General features: G+C 27.8%; 2 protein-coding genes across 2 annotated transcripts; both read right to left on the bottom strand.

Moving 5' to 3' along the window:
• Positions 1–664: 664 nt before the first annotated feature.
• On the bottom strand, positions 665–2,945 carry LOC130671394 (acireductone dioxygenase-like). Its single transcript, XM_057475267.1, has 4 exons — positions 1,928–2,945; positions 1,701–1,820; positions 1,451–1,630; positions 665–1,372 (listed from the first exon to the last, which is right to left on the bottom strand). The coding sequence occupies exons 1-4, from the start codon at positions 2,048–2,050 to the stop codon at positions 1,232–1,234; spliced, it is 564 nt and encodes a 187-aa protein (XP_057331250.1). The 5' UTR covers positions 2,051–2,945; the 3' UTR covers positions 665–1,231.
• Positions 2,946–5,688: 2,743 nt separating this feature from the next.
• LOC130671392 (scavenger receptor class B member 1-like) lies at positions 5,689–23,122 on the bottom strand. Its single transcript, XM_057475264.1, has 11 exons — positions 22,628–23,122; positions 20,672–20,754; positions 16,782–16,873; positions 15,825–15,985; positions 15,608–15,752; positions 11,571–11,771; positions 10,878–11,038; positions 10,526–10,812; positions 10,067–10,185; positions 7,820–7,945; positions 5,689–7,735 (listed from the first exon to the last, which is right to left on the bottom strand). The coding sequence occupies exons 2-11, from the start codon at positions 20,703–20,705 to the stop codon at positions 7,445–7,447; spliced, it is 1,617 nt and encodes a 538-aa protein (XP_057331247.1). The 5' UTR covers positions 20,706–20,754; positions 22,628–23,122; the 3' UTR covers positions 5,689–7,444.
• Between the last annotated feature and the right edge of the window lie 917 nt (positions 23,123–24,039).

The raw sequence follows: 24,039 nt of genomic DNA, 5'->3' as shown, positions 1-24,039 counted from the left end.
CCCTCTAAACAGGGCAGGAATTTAAACTTTTGGCGCAGACATGGTGAAAACTCATTGTAAATTATTTAAATCTATCATATCTCGATCGGGAAAGCTGGGTCACGATGAAACAGATTAAGATAGAAAACACAAAAGTTTTGAGAAATGTTTAAAATTTTACTGAGAGATTCACGATCCACTGAAGTGATTTAACATTTAAACTAAAATTTTAGGTTTTATGTAATTATTTTTAAAGTATTCCGGTAGAAAAAAATTAATTATCCAAATGGACTCTCAATCTAATCAATTTTCGGTCTCGATCAAACCTATTAATCGCTGCTAAAATTAGCTTCATTAGTTTGTTTTTTCAAAAGTTTTTGTAACGAAACGCATTTTTAGTCATGTATTCAAGCTCTTCAATCTTGAAGCGTAAACCATTCCCTAATTTTTTTCATTTTCTCAAAATTTTAGAATTCCCAATCCCAAGAAAATTTTTTTCATGATACCAGCATCGACACTTAAAGTTTCGGTGTCTCTACAGCTAGTCGGAGCAAGCTAATTTCAAACCGATGTTGGAAACAACTGCTAGTGAATTCGTAATCCGCAAGTACCTTCATACAGCGGGCAGAAACATGCGTGATTCTACACGGTCTTAGTTATATTTAATGTTCATTTGCAGCCTTATCACTCTCATTTATTTGCTCGTCAATTTAGTTTACTCATTTAATTATTTAAGTGACACTTTTAATTAACCAAATAAAATTACCAAAAAATGAGTGAAAATAATATTTTTGTCTTATTTATTATTTAATAAGTGACTGTAAATCACAAATTTCTCATTCTTTAACAGTTCTCTGCATCATCGGTTTTAAATTAACTTGTTTCTTACGGACTGCTGACATTGGAACTTGACGTTCTGATGAAGGTAATCATGAAAAATATGATGCGTGACTCAGGATGAAACGCGATTTCAGACTGCGGGTGATGTCACCCTAGTCAGAAATCGTCTTGCTTCATTTCCTGTCACACAATGTACTATTTTGTTACCTCAATAATTATTTAAAGTAGAGCTTTGAAATGTCAATCTTCTTTTTTCAAGAGTACCAATCCCTTTAATAATTTTAATTTTTACAAGTTTTATAGTTATACATAACATTTTACAAAATAACAAATCAATAATAAAAAAATATAGTATCAAAAGTTATGTACCATGATAATTTTTAATATTTTTATAAAAAAATATCTTTACGATTTAATTTTTTTGATCACTTGTGGTAAAATTATTTTTAAAACGGTCAAGATACTTTTGACGACACTCCATTTCATCAGCAGGTCTATTATATGACGTCCATACGGGTGCGCCAACAAAATAACGCTTAGCTTTTATATAATTCTGTTTAAAAAAATTATAAACATTAAAATATTTATCCACAAAAATAAATAGATGAAAATAAGATTTTTAATTATTTACATTTATATCAAGCGTGAATCGGTGATATACTCCACTGGGGGTAATAATTAAATCTCCAGATTTAACTTCGATTCTAATCCATTCATCATTTTTATCTCGAACATCAAAGTATCCTGATCCGTTTAATACTAAACGAATTTCTTCATGATCATGAAGATGTTCAGTAAAAAAAGTTTTTAACTATTAATGAAACAGAAAAGTTATTCAGAAAAAGTTAAAAAGTAATGATAATTATTTATAAATGTAATACTTCTTTTTCATAATCAGCCAAAGTTTCTTGAGAAGTCTCAAACTCATCCTTATATGTTAAACCCCTTTCTGATCTTAATTCTTGTAAAATTTTATCTGTCTCATATTTTTGTGGATCAATCTGGAATATTTCATGAAAATAAAATCAAAACATACAAGAAATATATAGGAATAATAAAAAAATAGTATGGATTATTATACATTAAGTAAATAATAAATAAAGTCAACCTTATAAAGTTCTACTCTAATGAATTTCAACAATTCAGATGAAGAAACATACTTCGGAGGTATTCTATGATGTTCTAAACGTTGATCGCTGCAACTATCGTCCATGTACCAAGCTCGGACCATTTTACAGTTATTTTTTATTTTAATATAAAACAAAAACCAATAATTCAACAATTACGACGTTATAGATCAGCCGTAAAAAAAATTTTCGGTTATACGCAGTATAAAATATATATATCACTTATAACTTGATTGCAACTGGTAATATATATGAATTGTTTTATTGGTATGTCTAGATAAAATGAAATTCCTGCGTGTACTTTGACTACATCTATATATTGTGACGTTATTTTTTTGGACGAGGCTTGGATTGAGTTGACGTCACAAGCACCAACTGATTTTGGGGCATAACCGAGCATGGTAACTCAAGATTCAGAATTTAGCTACAGTAAATTGCGATTTTTATACAGTTTTTTTTTGGTGATCAAAATATAGTCTAAGAATAAAATATGGAGTAACGTTTGGCTACAGAAAATTTATATGAGAAATTTATTATGGGATATGGGTTGAGATTAGAGTATGGTAAAAGATAAAGTTTGAGTTTTGGAATTTTCAGTTTTTGGTTTATTGAGTGTGTGGAAAAGTCGGAGCAACCGTGGAATGGGGCTCAAGTAATTGCCACCCGGTTGTATCTGATGTCAGGATGCTTGCCTGACCCTATGAGACTTCCATGTGGAGTGCAGAGGTCTAGCTGAAATGCTAGCGCTCCAAAATAGGGACTATGGACTAGGTGTAAGAGATCAGTTTTTGTTATTATGATTGGCAGAACTCAGCGATGGTTTAGTGACCACTATCGCTGTGGAAGCCGTTATTTCTGGTCATTTTTGGAGTTTTGGGTTTTGTTGGTAGGCCTCAGTGGACAGCTTTGACCAGTGTGCTGCTGAGGGTAACCATTGGTCACTTAGTTTTAAGAATTTTAGTCTGCGATCTCACCGAAGCCAAGTCCAGGAGAGCGCACACATTGGGATATCCATACTCAATATCGAGTTGGAGTTATGGAGTAAAGTATAGAGAGCCGGTATAGATAGCGATGATGTTTTTGGTTTGGGGAGTACAGTAGGGGATTCGACTCTGGTCGCTCGAAGCGAGCAGACGTGTTCAGGAGTGATGCTTCAGAAAGCTACAGGTTGGAGTAATCGTTACAGAAGTATTGCTTTAAACAGTGTGAGACGTTACTTGATATTTTATTCATCAGTAATCAGGTATGAGATAATTATTATAAATAATTAATCGAGTTTGAGTTAGAATCTTGAGGTATTATGCTACGGTTTTAGTTAAAGAAAAGATATAAGATTTGTGAAAAGTATGAGAAAGTAGTTACAGTTTTGAGTCAGGTTCGCGATCTAATGTTAATATTATTTTTATAAAATAATTATAGGGAATATGTTAGTCAGTAAGTTAATTATTGCCTAATGAACGTCAAAAATGAGATCCAGGTACGTTAGTCGTACGATTTTTGCTACAGCAAGTATGCTAGAGTAACAAATTTAAGATTATGGTTCCCGTTCACCGAGTACTATTTGAGTATCGGTTGGCTCCAGTTATTTAATTATTTTAATTAATTATTTTTAATTAATTTAGTTATAAGGTTTTGACGCGCATCATTTAGATGCCAAGTTGCCGTTCGGATTTACTGGATCGTTGTATTTTTCGGATTCAGTGTTTTGTTATAGAGAGTAAGATTATTTGTATTATGTTCTAGTATTTGATTTATTTTATTGTTAAATAAAAATTGCAAATCATTTAATAATTTACACGAGTTTGGGATGATTTAACCCGGACCACTCCCTCTCTCCATAAACCTACACACTGAGCGACACCACGGCATACCGTAACTCTGTTTTTAGTGCTCCAGTCTCTGTCTTGTTTTGCTATTAAGTTTGAGCATTTTAGTTTAAGTTTTGAATTTTATTTCTGCGTGGTTTTGGTGATAATTCCACAGATCAAAAATTATCCACCTCATTTATGCGTGGTTTATGAAATAATTCCACAGATCAAAAATTATTAAAATTTTCGTAATTTACTGGTTTGGTGATTCCAGTGATAAAAATTACCTGGCGCCCTATTAGTATCGAGACTGGAGGCTAAGGACAGAGAACGAAGTTGTAGCGCAAAGATTAGCGTATAATTTTTGCGTTATAATATATATCATAACACCTCCCTTAACTACATTTATAGTTTTCCTGTTGATTAGTTGATGTAAAAAAAAAGTGCTGATTATTCCATATCATCAAATTTTTATTTACGAAATGATAACATAATATGTACATAATTATATAAAAATTTAAAGTTAATATTGCTACATGGATTTTAAAATTAATATTATTTTTATTTATGACCAGCTACAGCTGTGATTATTCACTCAATATTATCGTTCTTAAACTAAGAGTGTTACAATTCCATAAGCAAAACTATAGTTTTTTGTATTAGTCACTTACAACAAATTTCACGGTGTGTAAAATATCGATAGTTTGCTTATGGCTTTTTAATGTTATTTGGCCAGTATGCTAATTTCGACTTACACTCTTGGTTTTATAGTGATATCGTGATTCTAATGGTACTATTTTATTAAAGATTTTTAAAATTATTAAATCATAAAATCTCAATCAGTCTTACTATTTTTAATTTCAATTAGAATCGAAATATTTATTCAACAACCAAGAGTTTATCTCAGTTTCTTTCTAATTACCGCAGTAATTGTTAACTTTTTTAAATTATTTCTAAGAGTAATATTTATGAACTTATTTCAATAACTTTATATATTATTTTAACATACTTTTTGCTTATGTTTCAAAAATGTAACATACTAGATTTCGAAAAGAGTTCTAAATGGGAAGGATACACAGCCAAAAATGTTGTGTAACTGTGCTAAAAACGGTCCGTGTAAAATTCTTTGTGTTTATTATTTTGTGTTAAATATATAAATCCAAATTGTCAATACTTATTAAATGTTAATTTCAAATTAACACTTAATTTATGTTCAAGATTCAATCGATAGTCACGGATTAATTATGACAAAAATGAAAGTGAAATTGACATTTTATAAATGTTAATTTAACTTGAAAGTTTTAATTATTAATATGTTTAATTTACCATTTACTGAAAACTGGAATGTTTGTTATACTAATAAAACAGAAATCATATTTGTTAATTAATAGTCAAACCAAAATTATATCATTCAAGCGTGAAATTGCGAAAATAATAGAATATTACACACCCAGGGAGGAAAGTAGAACATTCCAACTCGCGTATGTAATTGCCTTCCGAGCTGAAGGCGAGAGTGACAAATACGCGGATTGGGACTTCCTATCTTTCTCTGGGGTGTGTATACCATTTTCCACTAGATCTGCACTTGAAAGTTTGAATTTTCGTCTTTGTTTACGGTGAGAATAATGCATGCGCTAGTTTTTATTATTTCTTTTTTCATAAGAGAAAAGAACGATGTCCCTCCCTCTATTCAAGGCAGGAATCCAAACTTTCGGTGCAGATATGGTGAAAATTAATTGAGAATCATTCATATCTATAATATCTCGATCGGGAAAACTGAGTCACAATAAAACAGATTAAGATAGAGAACATAAAAGTTTCGAGAACAGTTCAGTACGATCTACTAAAATGATTTAAGATTTAAATAAAAATTTTTGGTTTCAATTATTTCTAAAGTATTATTCCGTTAAAAAAAATCAATTATCCAAATGGACTTTTAATCTAATCAATTTTCGATCTCAATCAAACCTATTAATTGCTGCTGAAATTAGCTTAATTTGTTTGTTTTTTCAAGAGTTTTTGTAATGGAGCGCATTTTTAGTCATGTATTCAATTTCTGTAATCTTGATGACATCAACCGTTCCCTAATTTTTTCACTTTCTCTAAATTTTATGATTTCCAATCTCGAGAAAAATTTTTTTTTGTTACCTCAATAATTAAGTAGAGGAGAGCTTTGAAATGTCAATCTTCTTCTTTTAAGAGTACCAACCCGAATATATATATGCAAACAATAAATGTAACATTTATGTGCATCGCTGTACACGGAGAAAAATGATCCGAAGAATGCTTTAAAAAATAGAACACTTGAATGAATTTTATGATAGCATATCATATAATATTGAATGAGTATAATAATTGTAATGCTAGCATAGTAATTTTAAAAGTCTTTGATCTTTAATGTAAATTTAAATAATATCTATGATTATTTTAGAGAAAATACTACAAAGATTTTAAAAAATGAATGATAAGTTACCAATCATGACTGGCTGATTTTTATTATTCGTAGTTGTATGATTACACACTTTTTAATATTTCAAAAACAATAAACTTTGCAGTATATTTTATTATATTTATTTAATTTAACCAAAAATTATTTCTAATTCGAAAATAAATGTGTGACCAATATTTGATGCATCCAATATTAATTTTTTAATCATAATTATACCAGCATAATAAAATTGGTTGACTGCTCTTAGTAACTGTATTTTTAAAAATAATTATACAAATAAACATTATGATTTTCATTTTTGGTTGGCCAAATATTATACAAGAATAACGATTGTTACTACTTTTACTACAGTTTTTAATATTTGAATACATAACACAAACGATACCTCAATAAGTATACATGTAAATAAAATGTAATTTCACTAGAGGTTCCCCAAATATGTGGATAGAGGATATGCAAGCAATTTATGAAGACCAGTGATCGCGCCTGGGACTTGGAAAAAAAAAAATGAACTTTGAAAATGACTCCTCAATTTTACACCATGTCACTTAACTAGTGAAGTCTTTTATTGAGGATCAAAGCTCACTCTCTCTTTTTTCTCGAGAAATATAGCTTACTAGTTTTTATTATGCTGGCATTATAAAAGATAAAGACAGATTGATAAAAAATGTCATACCAGAAAGTAAAGAATAAAATTAACCATTGTAAAATTTATTATAGTAAGTGTGTGGTAATTTTTATAAATTACACAACTCAGTTTTTAAGATGTGATCTTTATTTTTATGATGCTAGAGTACGAATATTATAAGTACAGATAACACTAATTGAATGAAAAGTCACCTGTTTTAGGTTTGGTAGACTAGCATAATAAAATTTAATGTACTTTCTATTATTATTCCGTTATTTTTGAGTCTCATTTTTCTCCGTGAACGTAAAACAGAAATATGTTAACAAATTTTGTAGGCATGTTGGCATACAAAATTTAATAAATGCAACAAAATCTATGTTGACGTTTACAAAATGTATCTAGAGCATATTTAGAGGCAAAAAAAAAATAAATTTCACATCTTTGCTTTGGATGTGACATTTATGTATTTATATGCCGGAAATATACATCTTTTTAACATATAAACTATTGTACCCAGTGATCCCAACTTTGTCGAGTAATCAATTGCACTCTAAACTTACCAATATGATGTATATATAAAATATCTATAAATAAGCTTAATTAATAAGGTTTTTTAGCTAAACAAATCTGTTTTTGAAGTTATCTTTTTAATTGCGGGTAAAATTCGGATTGCCGTATATTGACCATATCCAAGTGGTATTTTCAAGTCAATACTGTCTCTTCTTCCATCAGTATTTTGTTCAGTTTGTTGATTTAATATCCATAGCATTCCAATTAATGATAACAAAAATGTTGTTACCCCAGCTATTGCAAAAAGGCAAATCATTACTGTTTGCACGATTGGTCCGATTTGGAGTAACAATTTTATTGTCATTAAAAGTTCAGAACTAATTGATGGAATTTCCTGAAAATTAATAAAAAAAATAATCATTGTTAACTTTATTTTCGAAAGTTTAAAACTTGAATGTCACTTTTTTTTTATACGTACTAAATCAGTCCAAAATAATGGTATTGTAAGATCACTAAACGCTTCAATCCTACTATTATAGTATATTTTCTGCATTACCAGATTAGTTTGTATTCTTGAATTTACTTTTATAGGAATGCCAATTGCCTGAAAAGGAAAACAATTTTATCACAGTTATTTACTGTAGGACCATTCGTAGACGGTGCACTTTTTTAACTTTTAAGGGTATCCATCATGCCCCAGAGGGTCCGTTGTGCCCCGCGTTCCCATATAATTTTCAAAAAGTAATTAACAGTTATTAATTAGGACTTAAATCAAATTCGTTAAATAGATTTCAGTGAAATCTTCATGTCAAGATTTTAATTCAAAATGTCAAATTTTTTATGCTAATATTTATTTGACAAATTTCGTCTAACTCTAAGATTATTACAACTGTAATTAATTTTTTAAAAATTATATACCTTTACGAAGATATAACTAAGTTCTCTTTTTAACTTCCCGCTAAGAAAATTGAAAATTTTCAAAAATTTGGGAAGTTATTGGTTTCGGTCCGATTTTCGAAAATCGAATTTCTATCAGATCTTGACGTTTTAAGGTTCAAGGAAGCTATTCTGACTAATTTCAAGATGATGTCCGAGTTTATGTATGTGTGTATATACGTACGTACGTATGTAAATATCTGTATCTTTCGAATGAATGAACCGATTTTGATCGTCAAGGTGTCATTCGACGCGGCTTGTCAATATCTAAAAGCTGTAAAAAATTAAAATTGATCGGTAGGGTGCGTTCCGAGATATTCCAAAAATAAAATTTATTCAAAAATGTTTTTTTGGGATAACTTGTAATGTGCTCGATGGATTGATTCCAAAATCTAATCAGCTCTAAAACTATAAGCCGTGTCAAATGCCACCTCAACCATCAAAATCGCTTTATTCGTTCAAGAAAAACCGTTCTCGAAAGAATTAAAAAAAAATTTTGTTTTTAATTTTTTTGAAATATCTCAAAAACGACTTCATAAATCAATTCCAAAATCTGATCAGCTTTAGAACTCAATAAAATGCGTCGATTGCCACCTTAACCGTCTCAATCGGTCAATTCGTTTGAGAGATATCGTTGGAGAAAAAAATGATAAAAAACGTTTTTTTTTTTTTAAACAACGGCATACAAAAGTATTTTCGAGCTTGAAGAGCACGAAAATGTATTCATAACAATATTTTCGAGCACAAGGAGCTCGAAAACAGCGAGAAGTTTTGGAACTGGCCCGCAGCGTCAACCGATAAACCGATTTTTTCTAACGATAGCTTCAATTTTTTGCACGCCTCGAACGCGAAGCAGAGAAGTTGGACTCTACTGTCAATATGTCAAAGTCACACGATTCACTCACATTAAATCTCGTTTATTATTGTAATAATGCACAAATATGTTATAAAAAGTACATTAATATTAAAAGGAAACTCTAATAAACAAATCTTTCGCTTTTTTTTTTTTTTTATCAAGTTGTGCACAATACGTATTATTATGAAAAAAAATTTTAACGTCGCCGTGCTTTAGCCTGTGGTAAAAAACTTTTTGTCAACAAGATATCTCGAGAACGTTTTGACGAAAATACCGAATTTTTTTTTCATTATCTTCCAAAGAATGCAGTACTGGTTCCTTTCGAAAACCACTTCTTTAGTCCTTTCCTTTTTTTTTTTTTTTATTACTCATGTAGTATCAGTACTATCTTAGTGCACGAACTTTTATTCGACAAATAGCTGTTTGCGTATTTAACTGTTACCTTGACTCTTGCATGTTTTATGTGATGATTAGCGTGCGACAATCACTTGCCGTAAAGAAGAATCATCAATATCATACCGACAAGAGATATTTCGTGTTATGTAGATGAAATTTTTAATTTGTTTCTTCAGAAAGAATACAAACTTTGATAATTAATAAGAGTAAATTAATTATTAAAGATCTAACACAAGCGTTTGAGCTGCGCACTTCTGGGTTTCCCAACATTTTTTTAATAAATTTCTTAAATAAAAAAAAAAATCGACCCGAGAGCTAAATTCGTTGACCCGCCACAAAGGCAATAATCTAAAGTATGTGCCAGGATCTAAGTTTTTGTTTTTGTTAAAGATTATTTTACATTGGCATCAGTTTAATTGTTTTTATAATTTATGTTCAATTCAAATATTTGTTAGTAAATGACACTTAAAATAACTTCATTATGATTCGAAGTTAAGCAAAAAATTAAATGTTGTATTTAAATTGAATTATCCTAACCGGTTGAAGTATAACTCTTGTTTGATGTTTCTCACGGATTGGTTGAAGGCCTTCAATATTTTTTAGAAGACTCGGATCAGCATCCAGGAAGTGTGGTAATGACACTGCGGCTGGTATGTCTTTAAAAAAAAAAAAAAACCATAAATAAATTTTTAAAAAATTGTTAAGTCTCGAATAAAATTTATAAAATATTTTAATAGAAGCTATAAAACCAAGTATTTTTTTCGACTTGTGTTGGAATAAATAACGGTATATTGTTTCTTATCAAAGATGCACATATTTTATTTTTAAAAGCCTTGATTTTCAAAGGTCATCGTTCAATGTTATGTTGTTTTAACTACTTTTTTAATTTCGTAAAATAAATATTGATAAAATAGTAAAAATGTAAATATTATGAAATAATTATCAATCACTGACTTCTATTTAATATATATAATTAATTGAGGAAAAACTACGTACTATAGTAGCAGGGAGTAAGATCAGAGAGACCTTTTTTTAAACATTTTTTCATTTTACGGCAGTAACATTCATTATCGGGATTCATATCAGGTGGATCAAGAAAATTGTCTGCCAGCGAGTACTCCCATCCTGTAATTCCTGAAGATGTTGTTACTTCATTTTTGAAGACTATCGGAAGTGCTCGACAGAAAGCTTTTCTAAAAACTCTAAATACTGCATTTTTGTCAAGATTAGTTGGGAAAATAGTGCCTTCGGTAGCTCCTTCGATCCGATTACAAATTGTATTACTGCAATTCATTAAAAGTTATATAAATAATATTACGTAAAGATAATGTATTATTTATTATCTTACCCAGAAATCGTTTCATTGCCTTCCTCTTCTTGATAGCCCCAGTTTGGTAAACCAGGACTTCCATTATAACGCTGAATACTCAAATAACGACCATTTTCGTCCGACATGTTTTTATTTTTTTTAATATTAACATTTACCAAATTATCGCCCTCATCATACATCTGTCAAAATGATAAATTCAATTTAAATAAAAATAAAATCTTTATGAAGTCTTTATGTTCAAAGTTCGTTCAAATATATATGTAAATGATATACCCGTTTCCTAGACATATTATGTGAGTAAATATTCTTAGTCTTAAGTAGTTGAAACAAACTTTGCATTTTTTGTGTTTGAATTAATAAAAGTGAAGGATAATGGTGAAATCGTAGTAATACAGGTAGTGAAAGGTAACACAAGTTATCGCAGCAAAACACATGAAACATATTATGTATGTGTATGGACGCAATAAATATCAACGGGATTAACCGCATAATTGGGATTTCCCTTACTTTTAATTTAAACTTCAGTGAACTTTATTAACACAAATATATTTATACTTAAGAATTTTCAAATAATTTATAGTTAGTAATTTATTCCTTTTTATCTACTCCGATATTATATTATTTGTAATTATCATTTTATTGAGGGTAAACTATTTTACAATGCATCTTCCACTCGTTTGTGATTTTTAAAATAGTATTTTAAATACTGACCCTATCGAGCAGTCCAAATTTTCTAAAGTTAATAAAGTTTGGAACAATACCACTAGCTAAACGAACTAGTGGATCTTCATATCCCCAAAGATATTCATATACAGTCATGTTGAGAATAGGTTTAGTGTCTAATAAATTAGTCAGCGATGCTAATGGATAGTTAACAAAGAAACTGGCGTCGTGAAGTGCTGACGAGACTCCCTGTAAAAAAAAAAATATGAACATAAAAGCATATAATTAAATATAATAATATACGCTTATTCATTCAAGAGAAACTTGTTTTACTCCTCGTCACAATTTACTCCTTTTGTATTTTAAGTTCATTTTGTAAACGAATATAAATAAAATATATTTAAAATGGTTATAGCGCTTTACTATATTTATTTACTTACTGGAAAGGAAGAAAACGTTTAAACTTGTCTACATGTCCCGGGAAAAAATGATTTTGCCTAATCATATATGATTATATATGTTCATATATATGATCATATATGATTATATATAATCATATATGAAGTTATATATAATCATGCATGATTATATATGGGGTCATATATAATTATATATAATTATATATGACCCCATACATAATTAGATCTGATCATACCTGGCTGTTATAAGCCCATATATAAGTCTATATATAATCAGATCTGATTATATATAAGTCTATGTACAATTAGATATGATCATACCTGGCTGTTATGACCCCATATATAATCATACATAAGTCTATATATGATCAGATCTATTTATATATAAGTCTATATATAGTTAGATCTGATCATACCTGGCTGTTATGACCCCATATATAATCATGTACAAGTCTATATATGATCAGGTCTGATCATATATGAGTCTATATATAATTAGATATAATCATACCTGGCTGTTATAACTCCATATATAACCATATATGAGTCTATATATGATCAGATCTGATCATCTATAAGTCTATATATAATTAGATATAATTATACCTAGCTGTTATAACCCCATATATGATCATATATAAGTCTATACATGATTAGATCTGATCAGACATGATCGATACAAACCCATATATAATTAGATATAGGCCTATATATAATTAGATCTGATCAGACGTGACTGATATAAACCTATATGTAGTTATATATGTCTATGATTAAATCTGATCAGATTTCATTGATATGAAACCTATAAATATTTAAATATATATATATATATATATATATATATATATATATATATATATATATATATATATATATATATATATATATATATATATTAAATAATATGACAATTTTTTAATATCAATGTTATTAAATTTTTATTCTGTCAACTATCAATCAAACTTAAATCCCCAATACTTAAAAAATGTTCAAAGGTTTCGGCAGTAATTTAAAAGTATAAAGTATCAATTTGATTATTTGAGTTAAGTAATGCCATAAACGTTTCTTAATTGTAAGTGTATAACAGACTAGAGGATCAGACTACAAACCATCGATAACCAAAGTTAAGCAGCATCGGCGTTGGACATTAATTGGATGGGTGACCTCGTAGTAAAATAATTGTCGATGGTTAATAATTTTTTTTTTTTTTTTTTATTTAATTTTAACCGACATTGATATTGATGAAGACAATAAATCCTAATTAAACTACTTAATTAATAATTTACAGATATTCTAAATGAGATTCTAAAAATGACTATATTCGTTCATGCATGATTATATATAATCATATATGATCATGTATAAACAGATCAAGTTATGTATGATCAGACCTGGCCAATTTTTGGATCTGATCATATATAGACAATTATGCATGATCATATATGATTAGGCAAAATCATTTTTTCCCGGGGTTATAATTTACTAATTATCTCATTTATTGAAATGAATAAAAGTGAACTGAAGTAATATATATATCTATATATATATATATATATATATATATATATGTACAGGATCAAGGTTTAATAATAACTATTGGCATTATAAATGTATAAATGAGATCAATGACACCCGAGTCAAAATTAAAAAAGTAGTTTGAGCCTCAAAGGCCTCAATTCTTTTGATGTTGGACTTGCAGTTGAAGGTAATATGTTATTCAGGTTCACAATATCCTAAAAATCGCTTAGGAAGGAGTAAATCACCATTTTAAAATGACATTTTAACCCTCCAAGGTCTACCATACTTTTAATTTATAACTTCGAATTGGTTCAATTCTTTATCATAAGATTACTATTAGAACAACAGGTGCTTTCTGAGTAGATTAAATATTTCTAACTGAACGTGAGCGTTCTACTCTCTAAAAGTGAATAAGCGAAATTTACTAGCAAATAGTGAATACCCGGGAAAAAAAGTTTAGATCTGCATTTTGTCTATATCTGCCCAGATCAAATTAGATCTGTTCAGATCTAGACAGACCGATTTTAAAGCAGAAAGTCATATCAGCCTCGACCTACTTTGATCTGAACAGATCAAATCATATCTGCTCGTACCTATTCATACATATAATTTGATCAGACCTGATCAAATTTGGCAAGATTTGATCTAATTCGATCTAAGCAGATCTAAACTTTTTTTTCCCGGGTATTCAATAATTTTCACTAATTCAGTTTTAAAGAGTAGTAGTAGTAGTGTGACAACGGGCAAACTTCATATTCTTTAGGTCTCGATTTCGAATCCCGATGCCAGCAGATTATTTTTTCAGCAGTATTTTTAAAATTCTTCAGCAGTTTCCATTTTTCAGTACATCACTCGTATTTATTGTTCACATAAAATAATTAACTATTTATAATATACTAATCAGTTAAAGATTCTAATTATTGGATTCGAATTTCGAATTGATTAGTAATTTTCGATTTAACACTACTCGCATACCTTTAATTATTATTATTGATAAACCCAATGTTGTATTTTTTAATCATACAATAAAATTTTTATTACTAAAAAATTATTTTTAGAATTTTTAAATTTCAAATTTTTTTCGATCATGGCGGACATTTTTTATTAATGGCCCCCTTTTCCCTTCTTTTCTTTTACCTATCGTACACGATCCGATGAGAATTGTTTTCATCATAAAAATGTAGGTTTGAATATAATGTTCATATATCTTGAAAGTATACTTTTTCATAACATAAACTATAAAAAACAAAATATAAATTTTGTTATAGAGCAATTTATGTTTTAAAAATATAATTTGCTGAATATAAATTCTAACATAATGAATTATAATTGAGACATATATTATAAAGTATAGTAAATGTTACATAAAAAAGTAATAATGAATATTCAATATTTCTGTTTAACTGAGGAAAGAAAATGAATCTACTGATTAATAAATAAATATCTAGAAAGATCAGATATCTCAGTACATATTAATTAGATCTGATCATTTATACATAAGTGTGCATTTCAATCAGGTGATGTCAACGCATGACTCTGACTATGAAAACCTGCATTAGACTTTTTTGGGTTCAAAACATAATATAGGTGGAATAAACCTTTTGGACTTAATTTTATGTCGATAATATATGTTAGCTTTTATATTAATATAAAATTATATGTATATGATATAATTTTTAATATATGGAGTTCATATAGCTTGAATATATATGAACATCATTTAATATTATATATCATATTCGTATATTTTAAAAATATATAATTATATAATTAAAGCGGCAAAAAATAGTCATTGCAATATATATAATTTCTTATATAAATAATTATATTTAAATTGTGTTATATTATTTAGCATAATTTTAGGATATGCATTTTTTCCATGCGGGAATTTTATCATTTTAAAATGATAATTTGAAATACAAATCATATCATAATCTAAAATAATAATTTCAACCTCTCCTTGTCCTCAAGTAGGATTCGGAGGCTTAACTTACTTTTTTAATTTTGATTCTGGGCACTTATTGGATTTTTTGATAAATTAAATTTGACTAAAATAGTTTTTAACTTTAGATTAATTTTTAGTAGATAGTTAATTATGGATATTCATTTAGCATTAATCATTCGCTTATTATTAGATAATCTTACCAAAAATGGAATGTTGGTAACAGTGACTATATCTTTTGTAGGATCACTTATTGACATATCTGGACGATAAACAACTGTTCGCTTAGGTACATAGGAGATGGTACCGTTATCATGCCATACGACCTTGGTATTTTCTAAAATCTCCCTGTTTATCAATAATCATTAAGTCAGAAAATTAGAATCCAATTAATATTTTATTTTATATTATAGTACGTACTGGTAAACGTAAGGTCCAACTTCTTGTACTCGTAATTTTTCTTCTTTATTCAAAAATGCTTCGGCATTAGTAATATTAAATACGTATACTTTAAGGAATACATCAACTGGTGGTTTTCTCCACATAAGAAAAACTGTTGATGTTGGTGTCATTGTTAATTTCTATAAATTCACATTAGTTACATTATATATTTGAGAATGTAATTCGTAAAGAAAAACAAAAATTATGAGCAATTTACTTGAATGTTTAAAGAATTATATCGGTGCATTCAGATGAAAAATCACAAGATATTAATAGGGATATATTTTTAAATGTCTTTTATTAAATTTTTTAACTATAGTTTGATTAATAAGAATACATTATAAAAATTATTATTGATAGTCTATACAAAGCATAAGCAGCAAGATTAACGGTCACATAAAGACGTAGACTAGAATTCTGGTTGACCAGTTTTTTTGCGCTTATATCTCGTAAAAAAGAGAAATGAATACGTCAAGTATTTTGAATCATTCCAATTACAAAAGCTTAAAAAATATTTTGTTTCGATAGTCTACCCTGGTGGAAATTTTTCGGAATTTTCTCTGAAAAACTCAGTTTTAAAGTTCTAAAGACTTTCAGAGTTTTTCAGAGAAAAGTCCGAAAAATTTCCACCAGGGTATTACATTTAAATCTGCTCAGACCTCGATTTTTATTATAAAATCTTTTGGCAGCCAAAATCATTTCAATCTCTTTAATTCTTTTAATGTTTATTGCGAACAAAAAGTTCCATTATCTTTTATTTTTATTACTCTGATTTCTTATCGCCTAATTCAAATGCCAAAAAATAACATTTTTTAAAAATTTAAAAATATATCCTTATTAAAGACTCCACGCTCATAGAGCAGAAAGTTTAAGCTGACTTGCAGGTTCAATCGTTTTTAAAAGGTAAAATTTCCTCAATCAATAATATAAACTTACCCATTTAAAAATGATATTAATTGGATCTAAGGCGTAGATAGTACATGATAAAATACTGCATATGATGCCAACCATAAAAATAATAAGACATTCTGAAATAAAATATGGTTATTAATACTTTATTAATGTATAAAACATTATCGATAAATTATTAAAATCTAGACGAAATTTTAGATAATCAAAAAGTGCACACCTCAAATGCTCATTTTGAAGTAAAATATTTTATATTCCATCATGTATTCATACCGTACTTAGTTACATGCGTATTAATAAAATTGCTGCTGAAACTCTACGGACACGTAACTTTTTAAGAAAAATTTTTATTTTATCGTCTCTTATAAAAAAAAAAGTATATTATTATAATATATTATGCTCCCACACACAGCGACTGATGCTTATGCTATACATCACAGATTTTGTAAAATATATTAAGGGCATGACCTATACGTATTTATTGTGAGTGAACAGAAAGGATGTAAAAGGTGATATTCCAATTCTATTCTAAAAAATTTTGGATTAATCAAAAAAAGAACCGTTGCATCGCTCATAAGTTATCTTGCTAACGTATAGACATACACATGAAAAACAGAATTTTTCCTTATAGTCTCTGCTTCAAAGTAATATGCGTATAATATTATTCAAGTTCACGACATTAGATTAATAATAGATACGATTTAATAGGAACAAAATGTTCTGAAATCACTAATCGTTTCGAGACGACTATAGAACTCTTCAAGCACGTTCACTCATCAAGTGTGTAATAATTGTAAAATAATCTCAAGTAAATGCCAAGTATAGAGGATAAATGTGATTATAATAATACTATTATTGCCTTGGATTGAGACCATTCACCTAAGACAATTTATTAATTCTTAAGCTATAATAATAGTAAATACAATCATAATTCATTGACTTATTCAATTGATTCTCGATCGTCGTCCTAAGTGAATAAACGCACTTATTTACAATCAAATAATTTGTCATAAAAAAAATAGTCACAACTGCGAAGAAACTTCATTATTGATTAATGATAGTAATGAATGCTCGGCAGTTGTGAAACGTCAAATCTTATATGTAAGAAAAATTCATTCCATAATTTATATACTTCGGACAATATTTAAATACAACCCATTAGTATTCCGGAACTTTCATCCTCATTAATCAAATTATTTATTATCGTTCAAGGCTAATTATAAGATTAAAAAAAGTAAAAAAAAACGGAGCATATTTAACGATTTTCCATCGCGAAACGTTCGTGCGTCCCAGTTTTCTGTTTACCTTGGCTTACATTTATTGTGACACAACATTCCCAATCACTAGGAATAATTGGTGATAAATAAAAACTTGTTAAAGATCCATCATAACTGAATAATCACAACATCAATAGGAGCAAAAAATTATTTTTTCATCGATAAAAAGTCAACAACAGACAACAACAAATTTAGAAAAAAATTGTATTAAGAGCACTAACGATAAATTTCAATTACATAAAAATGCCAAACGGCAAGAAAATGTTTCAATAGTTTTCTTCAATTTTAATTTTTTCCCATATAGCATTAATTAATATACGTAGTTATAAATAAACAATATATGATGTTAAACTAATAGTCAAACGAATACCGAGTTTTGGATAGACGTGTCAAGCAAGGAGACCACCAAAAAAATTATAATTCAAATTATAAACTTAAAGCTATTTTTAAGGAATGTTACTTCTGTCATTAATGGAGTAATTACAAAATAAATAACTTTTTTTAAATTCTAAAAAAAAATCGGCTACACAAAAACCCTTAATTGCAAATTATTTCTTCATCATGTATCAAGATGATACAAATATGGTTATTATATGATTGTAACTATAATTATAGGAAGTAAGAGTAAAAATAGGATTCATTACTCGAATCAAAGTATTGATTTTTTAATTGATTAAATGAATTATGTGTTATACGCATTATGTATTATATATGAAAGGTGAAATAAGATGCCTGTTGAAGGTGAGCTCTTAATATTAATACTTAGGGGTCGCTAATCGCAATTTTCAATTTCCTGTTTAAATAACATGGGGAAAAAAAATTATAAGTTTGGAATTTTATACCTCGGCAATGGCTCATTGTACAGATAAGCTCAGGATATAATTTCGTAGAGAATTAAACGCTCTACAAAAAAAGTCTCTTATCATTTTTTATATATTCATCTGTTCAAAAGTTATTGGAGCTTGAAGTTAAATTTATAGTAATTTTCGAGATCTTTTTACTTTTCTGGCGAAACTAGCTAACTTATCACAAAATATCACGAGATCTTGTTTGTAGACGATTTTATTTCTTACAAATTATATCTGATAAAGTTTTTTAAAATTCCGCATTATTCTCTAGTTATTTCCATTTTAATGTCAAGCCATTTAAATGTCAAGCAATATATATATTTATCAAACAAACAAAATAATTGTACTCCCGACACACGCGACCTATAATATTACATGTGTAAATGATAGTTTTCGATAGCTTTATCATTTTTTGTGTCAACTAAGTATAGTCGGTTAGGTTCCGCAAATACCATTGGTTAAAAAGTTTACATACATATATGTGTATATACGATATAACGCACAGTTCTCCTACGATAGCGATCACAATTTTACACTGATGTTATTGAAACTGCGTATAGTTATTTTTTAGTTGCAAAGCTCGGTTCAGTTCGAAGATGAGCTAAATCAGCCAGAAAGTTTATAAGCTATGGTCGTTTGAAATTTTTGGATTTTTCGAAAAATTCGACTTTTGCTGATTTATGATCGAATAACTTCTGAACGTAAATAGCTAATCTACTTCGAGTGATTGCATCCTATAGCTCATTCAATTAGATTCAATTTTTACTATATTACTTATTCTTCCGGTAATTTTTTCTAATATTTTGATGAATTTCCAAATTTTTGAAAAAATAGAAAAAAATCTGTTTTATCTTTAGCGTTTAATAACTTTCGGGTAATTTATTTATTGAAATTTGGATGTTGCATTTATTTTCATAATTTTTTCGAAATTTGTGGAACTGCTTTAATTAAGTCTATTGCCGTGTAACACTTTTTAAATTTTCGCATCTTAATTGAAAGAGTCATAACTAATTTCGTTTCATTTATTATAACTTCGAACGTTTTCAACCTCGAAATATATAAAAAATGTAAAAAAAAATTTTTTTGAATTCAATCTTATCTTAAAACTTGAAAATAAATAAACAATAAGTAATCTACTTCTATTTTGGATGACGAATGGCCTTTCTTAATAATAAAAACATTATTACAATGTTTTTCATATATTTTTCATTATTTAATATAAATTTTATTATTACACATGTAATGTGTGTTCTCAATTTTTAATTTTATTTTTCGTCTTTTTGTGACAATTTTTTCAATCAAATATCACTCAATTATTATTATTGTTCGTGACATTTATTTATATTTCTACTATTTATTCAATCTTTATTAACTCAAAGTTTATAAATACAGGTAATTTATGATAAAATGATAATATCTTAATTAATGTCAATTTTTCTCGCCTATTATTACCATATTTTACATGATGTGCATCATTGATTCTCGCATCGTGAGATTTCATTTAAATTTTTTTATTCAATAAAAACTTATTTAGCATGTCGTATGTATAAGAGGGAAAAAAGTGTCGCATATCTTACATTTTACGTTACTCGAGACGAATAAAAAATTAACATCAAACTTATCGTCGTTTGTCAGCGGCAATTATTTATTACCGCCGGCTTGTTATTCAATTTTTTACAGATTAAAAAAAAATGGTTTTCAAAATCTTTCTATTTTACACGTGATTGATTTAATCGAGCAATGTGACTTACAGTCAATTAATTTTTTGTTCAATTAACTTTTAAATACTTACTTTTGAATTCTTGAAGTTGTGCTGGGATCTTCATAATTATAATGTAAATTTTCTAATACTCTGGCTTAAGATTTTTAAATAATCTATAAAAATAGAATTTTTTTTCATTACATAAAAGACTTACAACTTACAAATTATGAATTAAAAACTTTTCGCCACCAAAAAAAAAAATAACTCTTCTGAATAATAGAGACGTATGTCTTCGTTAATTACGAACATAACATTTTTTTAAAATAACAAGTCCATGGTTGAAAGTGTACTACGGTTAATTTTATAAATAATTATTCTTTGTGTTTCAGCGATAATTTCAATTCTTTATTTATTGCTTAATCAAGGAAGTAAAATTCGTACAAATAAACTTTTTTATTTAAACTTTTAAAGAATTTGTTTAATTAAATGATTTAGGAATTTAGTTTATTGAATGTAAATTTTCTCCAAGTAAGAAATTAATTTTCATATTAAGTATTTATTCTGTTGCAAATTGACAATAGAATTTTTCTTTCTCTAAAAAAAGTCTCTCTTTCTAAAAGTTATTTTTCTCCCAGTGAAAAATTTATTTAAATACACAGAAAAAAAAGATTTCTTGGCGCAAAAAATTTTTACTTGCCCTATAATTTTTTTGTATTTTGAATTAAAAATAAAAATTTTCTTAGGACGGGTAAAAATCTTCTTAGGGCAAAAAAATTTTTGTTTTTAATGCATAATGCAAAAATTTTTCTTGCACTAAGAAATTATTTTTTTCTGTGTATAAATTCAAATGAATTCACACATTAAATGTCCATCATTCAATATGTTAATGTTAACAATTTAAGTATATAAAGTCATTCCACTAAAAAAAATTTAATAGCAGCGTGACCTAAGCTGAGATTTTTTCGACATTTTGCAAAATCGCTATCCATAGAAAAATAATGACACTGCGAATTCCAGCTCTTAATATAAAGTCGTTTCGTGGTAATTTTTTTTTTATTTTTAAAATTTTTTCCAACTTGTCAATAATTTTCTTTGAGCTGGAACAATATTATTAATATTACGAAACAAAAACGTTTTTTTTAAATGTTAAAAAACTCTCAGCTTGTCGATGTAAATATTTATTTGTTCTATTATTCATTTCAGGTTCAATATTAAATGATAGTAAGATTCCAGGATAACAAAGACCAGTCGTATAATATATATATCTTTCTTTATTATTCAAATGTTATTTATTGGTTATCATAAATAGCTTGAGACCCTTAAAACGCTATCGAAATAGAACAAGTGAATTTTTTGTCCTTACCCAAAATTTTAAATCAATTTGTTTGAATACAAATAAATTAAATAATAATTGCAATCAATCATTCGATTCTTTTAAAGAGTCAATTAATTTTATCAAACGTAACTTTTCCGTTTTAAAGTTCGAATACATGACGTCACAGTCTGGACGTCATACTAATTCATGCTTTAAAACAAAAAATTTGATTTTATGGAATTTATTCACCGTTTTAAAAAACCGTATAATCGATTACAATAATTATTTTATTTATTTGTATTTGAATAAAATATTAAGCTACTTTGAAAATGTCATAGTCGTAGTCCATATCATATCAGCTTTTAGTCAAAAATTTCAAAAGTATTTAAAAATTTTCGGATAAAGCCAGAAGAATAAATTTTTCTACTTTTAAAGCGTTTTTGAGTGTCAACGGTTATTAGAAACAAAAAATAAATATCATACACGATTAATGAAATCGTTGGAAAAAAAAAACCCGCAAAAATTGAAAAAATGAATCCTCCAAAAAATTTTCGAATGAAGAGCTTAAATTTTTAGCGAGTCATTATTTGTTTATGAATAATAATGCCTCAAAATTTCGAAAAGATTGGCTCATGCCATGCTTTGATAACGTTTTTTTATAGTGAAATGACCCATTTATAACAATTCATTCACAAAAAAAATAAAAAAAAGTAATATTAAAAATATCTTACCTCGATTCATACGTAACGATTACTTAATACCATTCCACTTATCGGTTTTCACTCGATTGAATCATATAGAGTTTATGATCAAGTAACACCTGCACCGAAATGTTATTCTTTTCGTACCAGACGAATCGTCCTGACACGATAAATCTCTCGATGATATAATAATGATAAAAAAATCAAGAACTCCTAATGGAACAAGTTAAAGTTCTTGATAAAACCGAGTGAAAACTAGTGATGAAAAAAGAAGTTAATAAAATATGGTGAGATAAATATAAATAGTATATAAATTAATCAATTGATATAAGAACCAAATAATATTGACGTAAACACGTTGTAACAGAACAGTAATGAATTTAAAAACCGGTGGATCGATCCAACTTGATTTTATAGTATCGAATAGCTGGTAACCCCACGACCCTTTTCCTACCACCTATCTATCGCCAATATTAACATTACAGCTTAACCGCTAATATAACATCTTTGCATTGCTCGCATTGGCCAAGGAGATGGTCGGTACCGGTACTCTGTCTCCCTGTCTCTCACTCGTATTCTCTCCAGAAGCCTCTCATACGACTCCAGCCGATTCTAACCGATTCCAATCGTTTTATATGATATTTTATCTTCGTTTCTTGTATTTAATAATGATAATAATAATAATAATAATAATAATAATAATAATAATAATAATAATAATAATAATAACAGCAACAACAACAACAACAACAACAACAATAATAATAATATATTACTGTTATAATCAAAAAAATTTAATTAGTCCAAAAAGACGTAAAACAAATAATTTTTTTTATTTTTAAAATAATTTCAATGTCACATTCACGTGATCAAAAAATATTCACTTAAAGCTGGGATTTGTTTTTTTGCGTGAGACTAATTAAAAATGATTATACTATATTTTTTAATTTGAACAAGTCATCTCATCTTACATTATAATTAAATATAAAAATATTTCTATCTGTAATATTTAATTTGAATTAAAAATATACATTTAAATTATAACGTCTGTTTCTTTATTATTTTATACGCCTGGATGAATATTTCGAAATTAACAAAAAACAATTATTTTAATAATTAATATTTTACATTTCAGTTTATAAATGATCATCGGTAATAAAGTGACGACAAAAAAAGAAATTAAAAAGAGATATGCTAAATATTTTATTACTTTTCTGATTCGATGAGCGTTAATAGTGTCTTGTCACATCGTAAATTCATGTGATAATTAATATCCAACGAATACAGCTAAAATTATGCACAAGTTGATACTACTTCTCAGAGACCATACATATTTATTGAGTAAATGTTAAGTTATTTTTTTATCTACCGTTGTTTTATAGAATTCAAAATGATTAAACAACTTATAATTATATGCTTTTGAAGATAAACAAGTATCTTGA

This window comes from Microplitis mediator, chromosome 7 (genome assembly GCF_029852145.1).
Source record: "Microplitis mediator isolate UGA2020A chromosome 7, iyMicMedi2.1, whole genome shotgun sequence".
Taxonomy (NCBI): domain Eukaryota; kingdom Metazoa; phylum Arthropoda; class Insecta; order Hymenoptera; family Braconidae; genus Microplitis; species Microplitis mediator.
Note: the sequence above shows the minus strand (reverse complement) of the source record. Positions and strands in the feature narration are given on the sequence as shown.

Excerpts from the sequence above, each read along its gene's own strand:
- LOC130671394 (XM_057475267.1), bottom strand. The coding sequence starts at position 2,050 with ATGGTCCGAGCTTGGTACATGGACGATAGTTGCAGCGATCAACGTTTA. Across the intron at positions 1,821-1,927 it reads TTAGAGTAGAACTTTATAAG|ATTGATCCACAAAAATATGA; the intron begins GTTGACTTTATT and ends GAAATATTCCAG. Across the intron at positions 1,373-1,450 it reads GATTCACGCTTGATATAAAT|AATTATATAAAAGCTAAGCG; the intron begins GTAAATAATTAA and ends TTTTTTAAACAG.
- LOC130671392 (XM_057475264.1), bottom strand. The coding sequence starts at position 20,705 with ATGAAGATCCCAGCACAACTTCAAGAATTCAAAA. Across the intron at positions 11,039-11,570 it reads AATTTGGACTGCTCGATAGG|ATGTATGATGAGGGCGATAA; the intron begins GTCAGTATTTAA and ends TCATTTTGACAG. Across the intron at positions 7,946-10,066 it reads CAAGAGTTATACTTCAACCG|GCAATTGGCATTCCTATAAA; the intron begins GTTAGGATAATT and ends TTTCCTTTTCAG.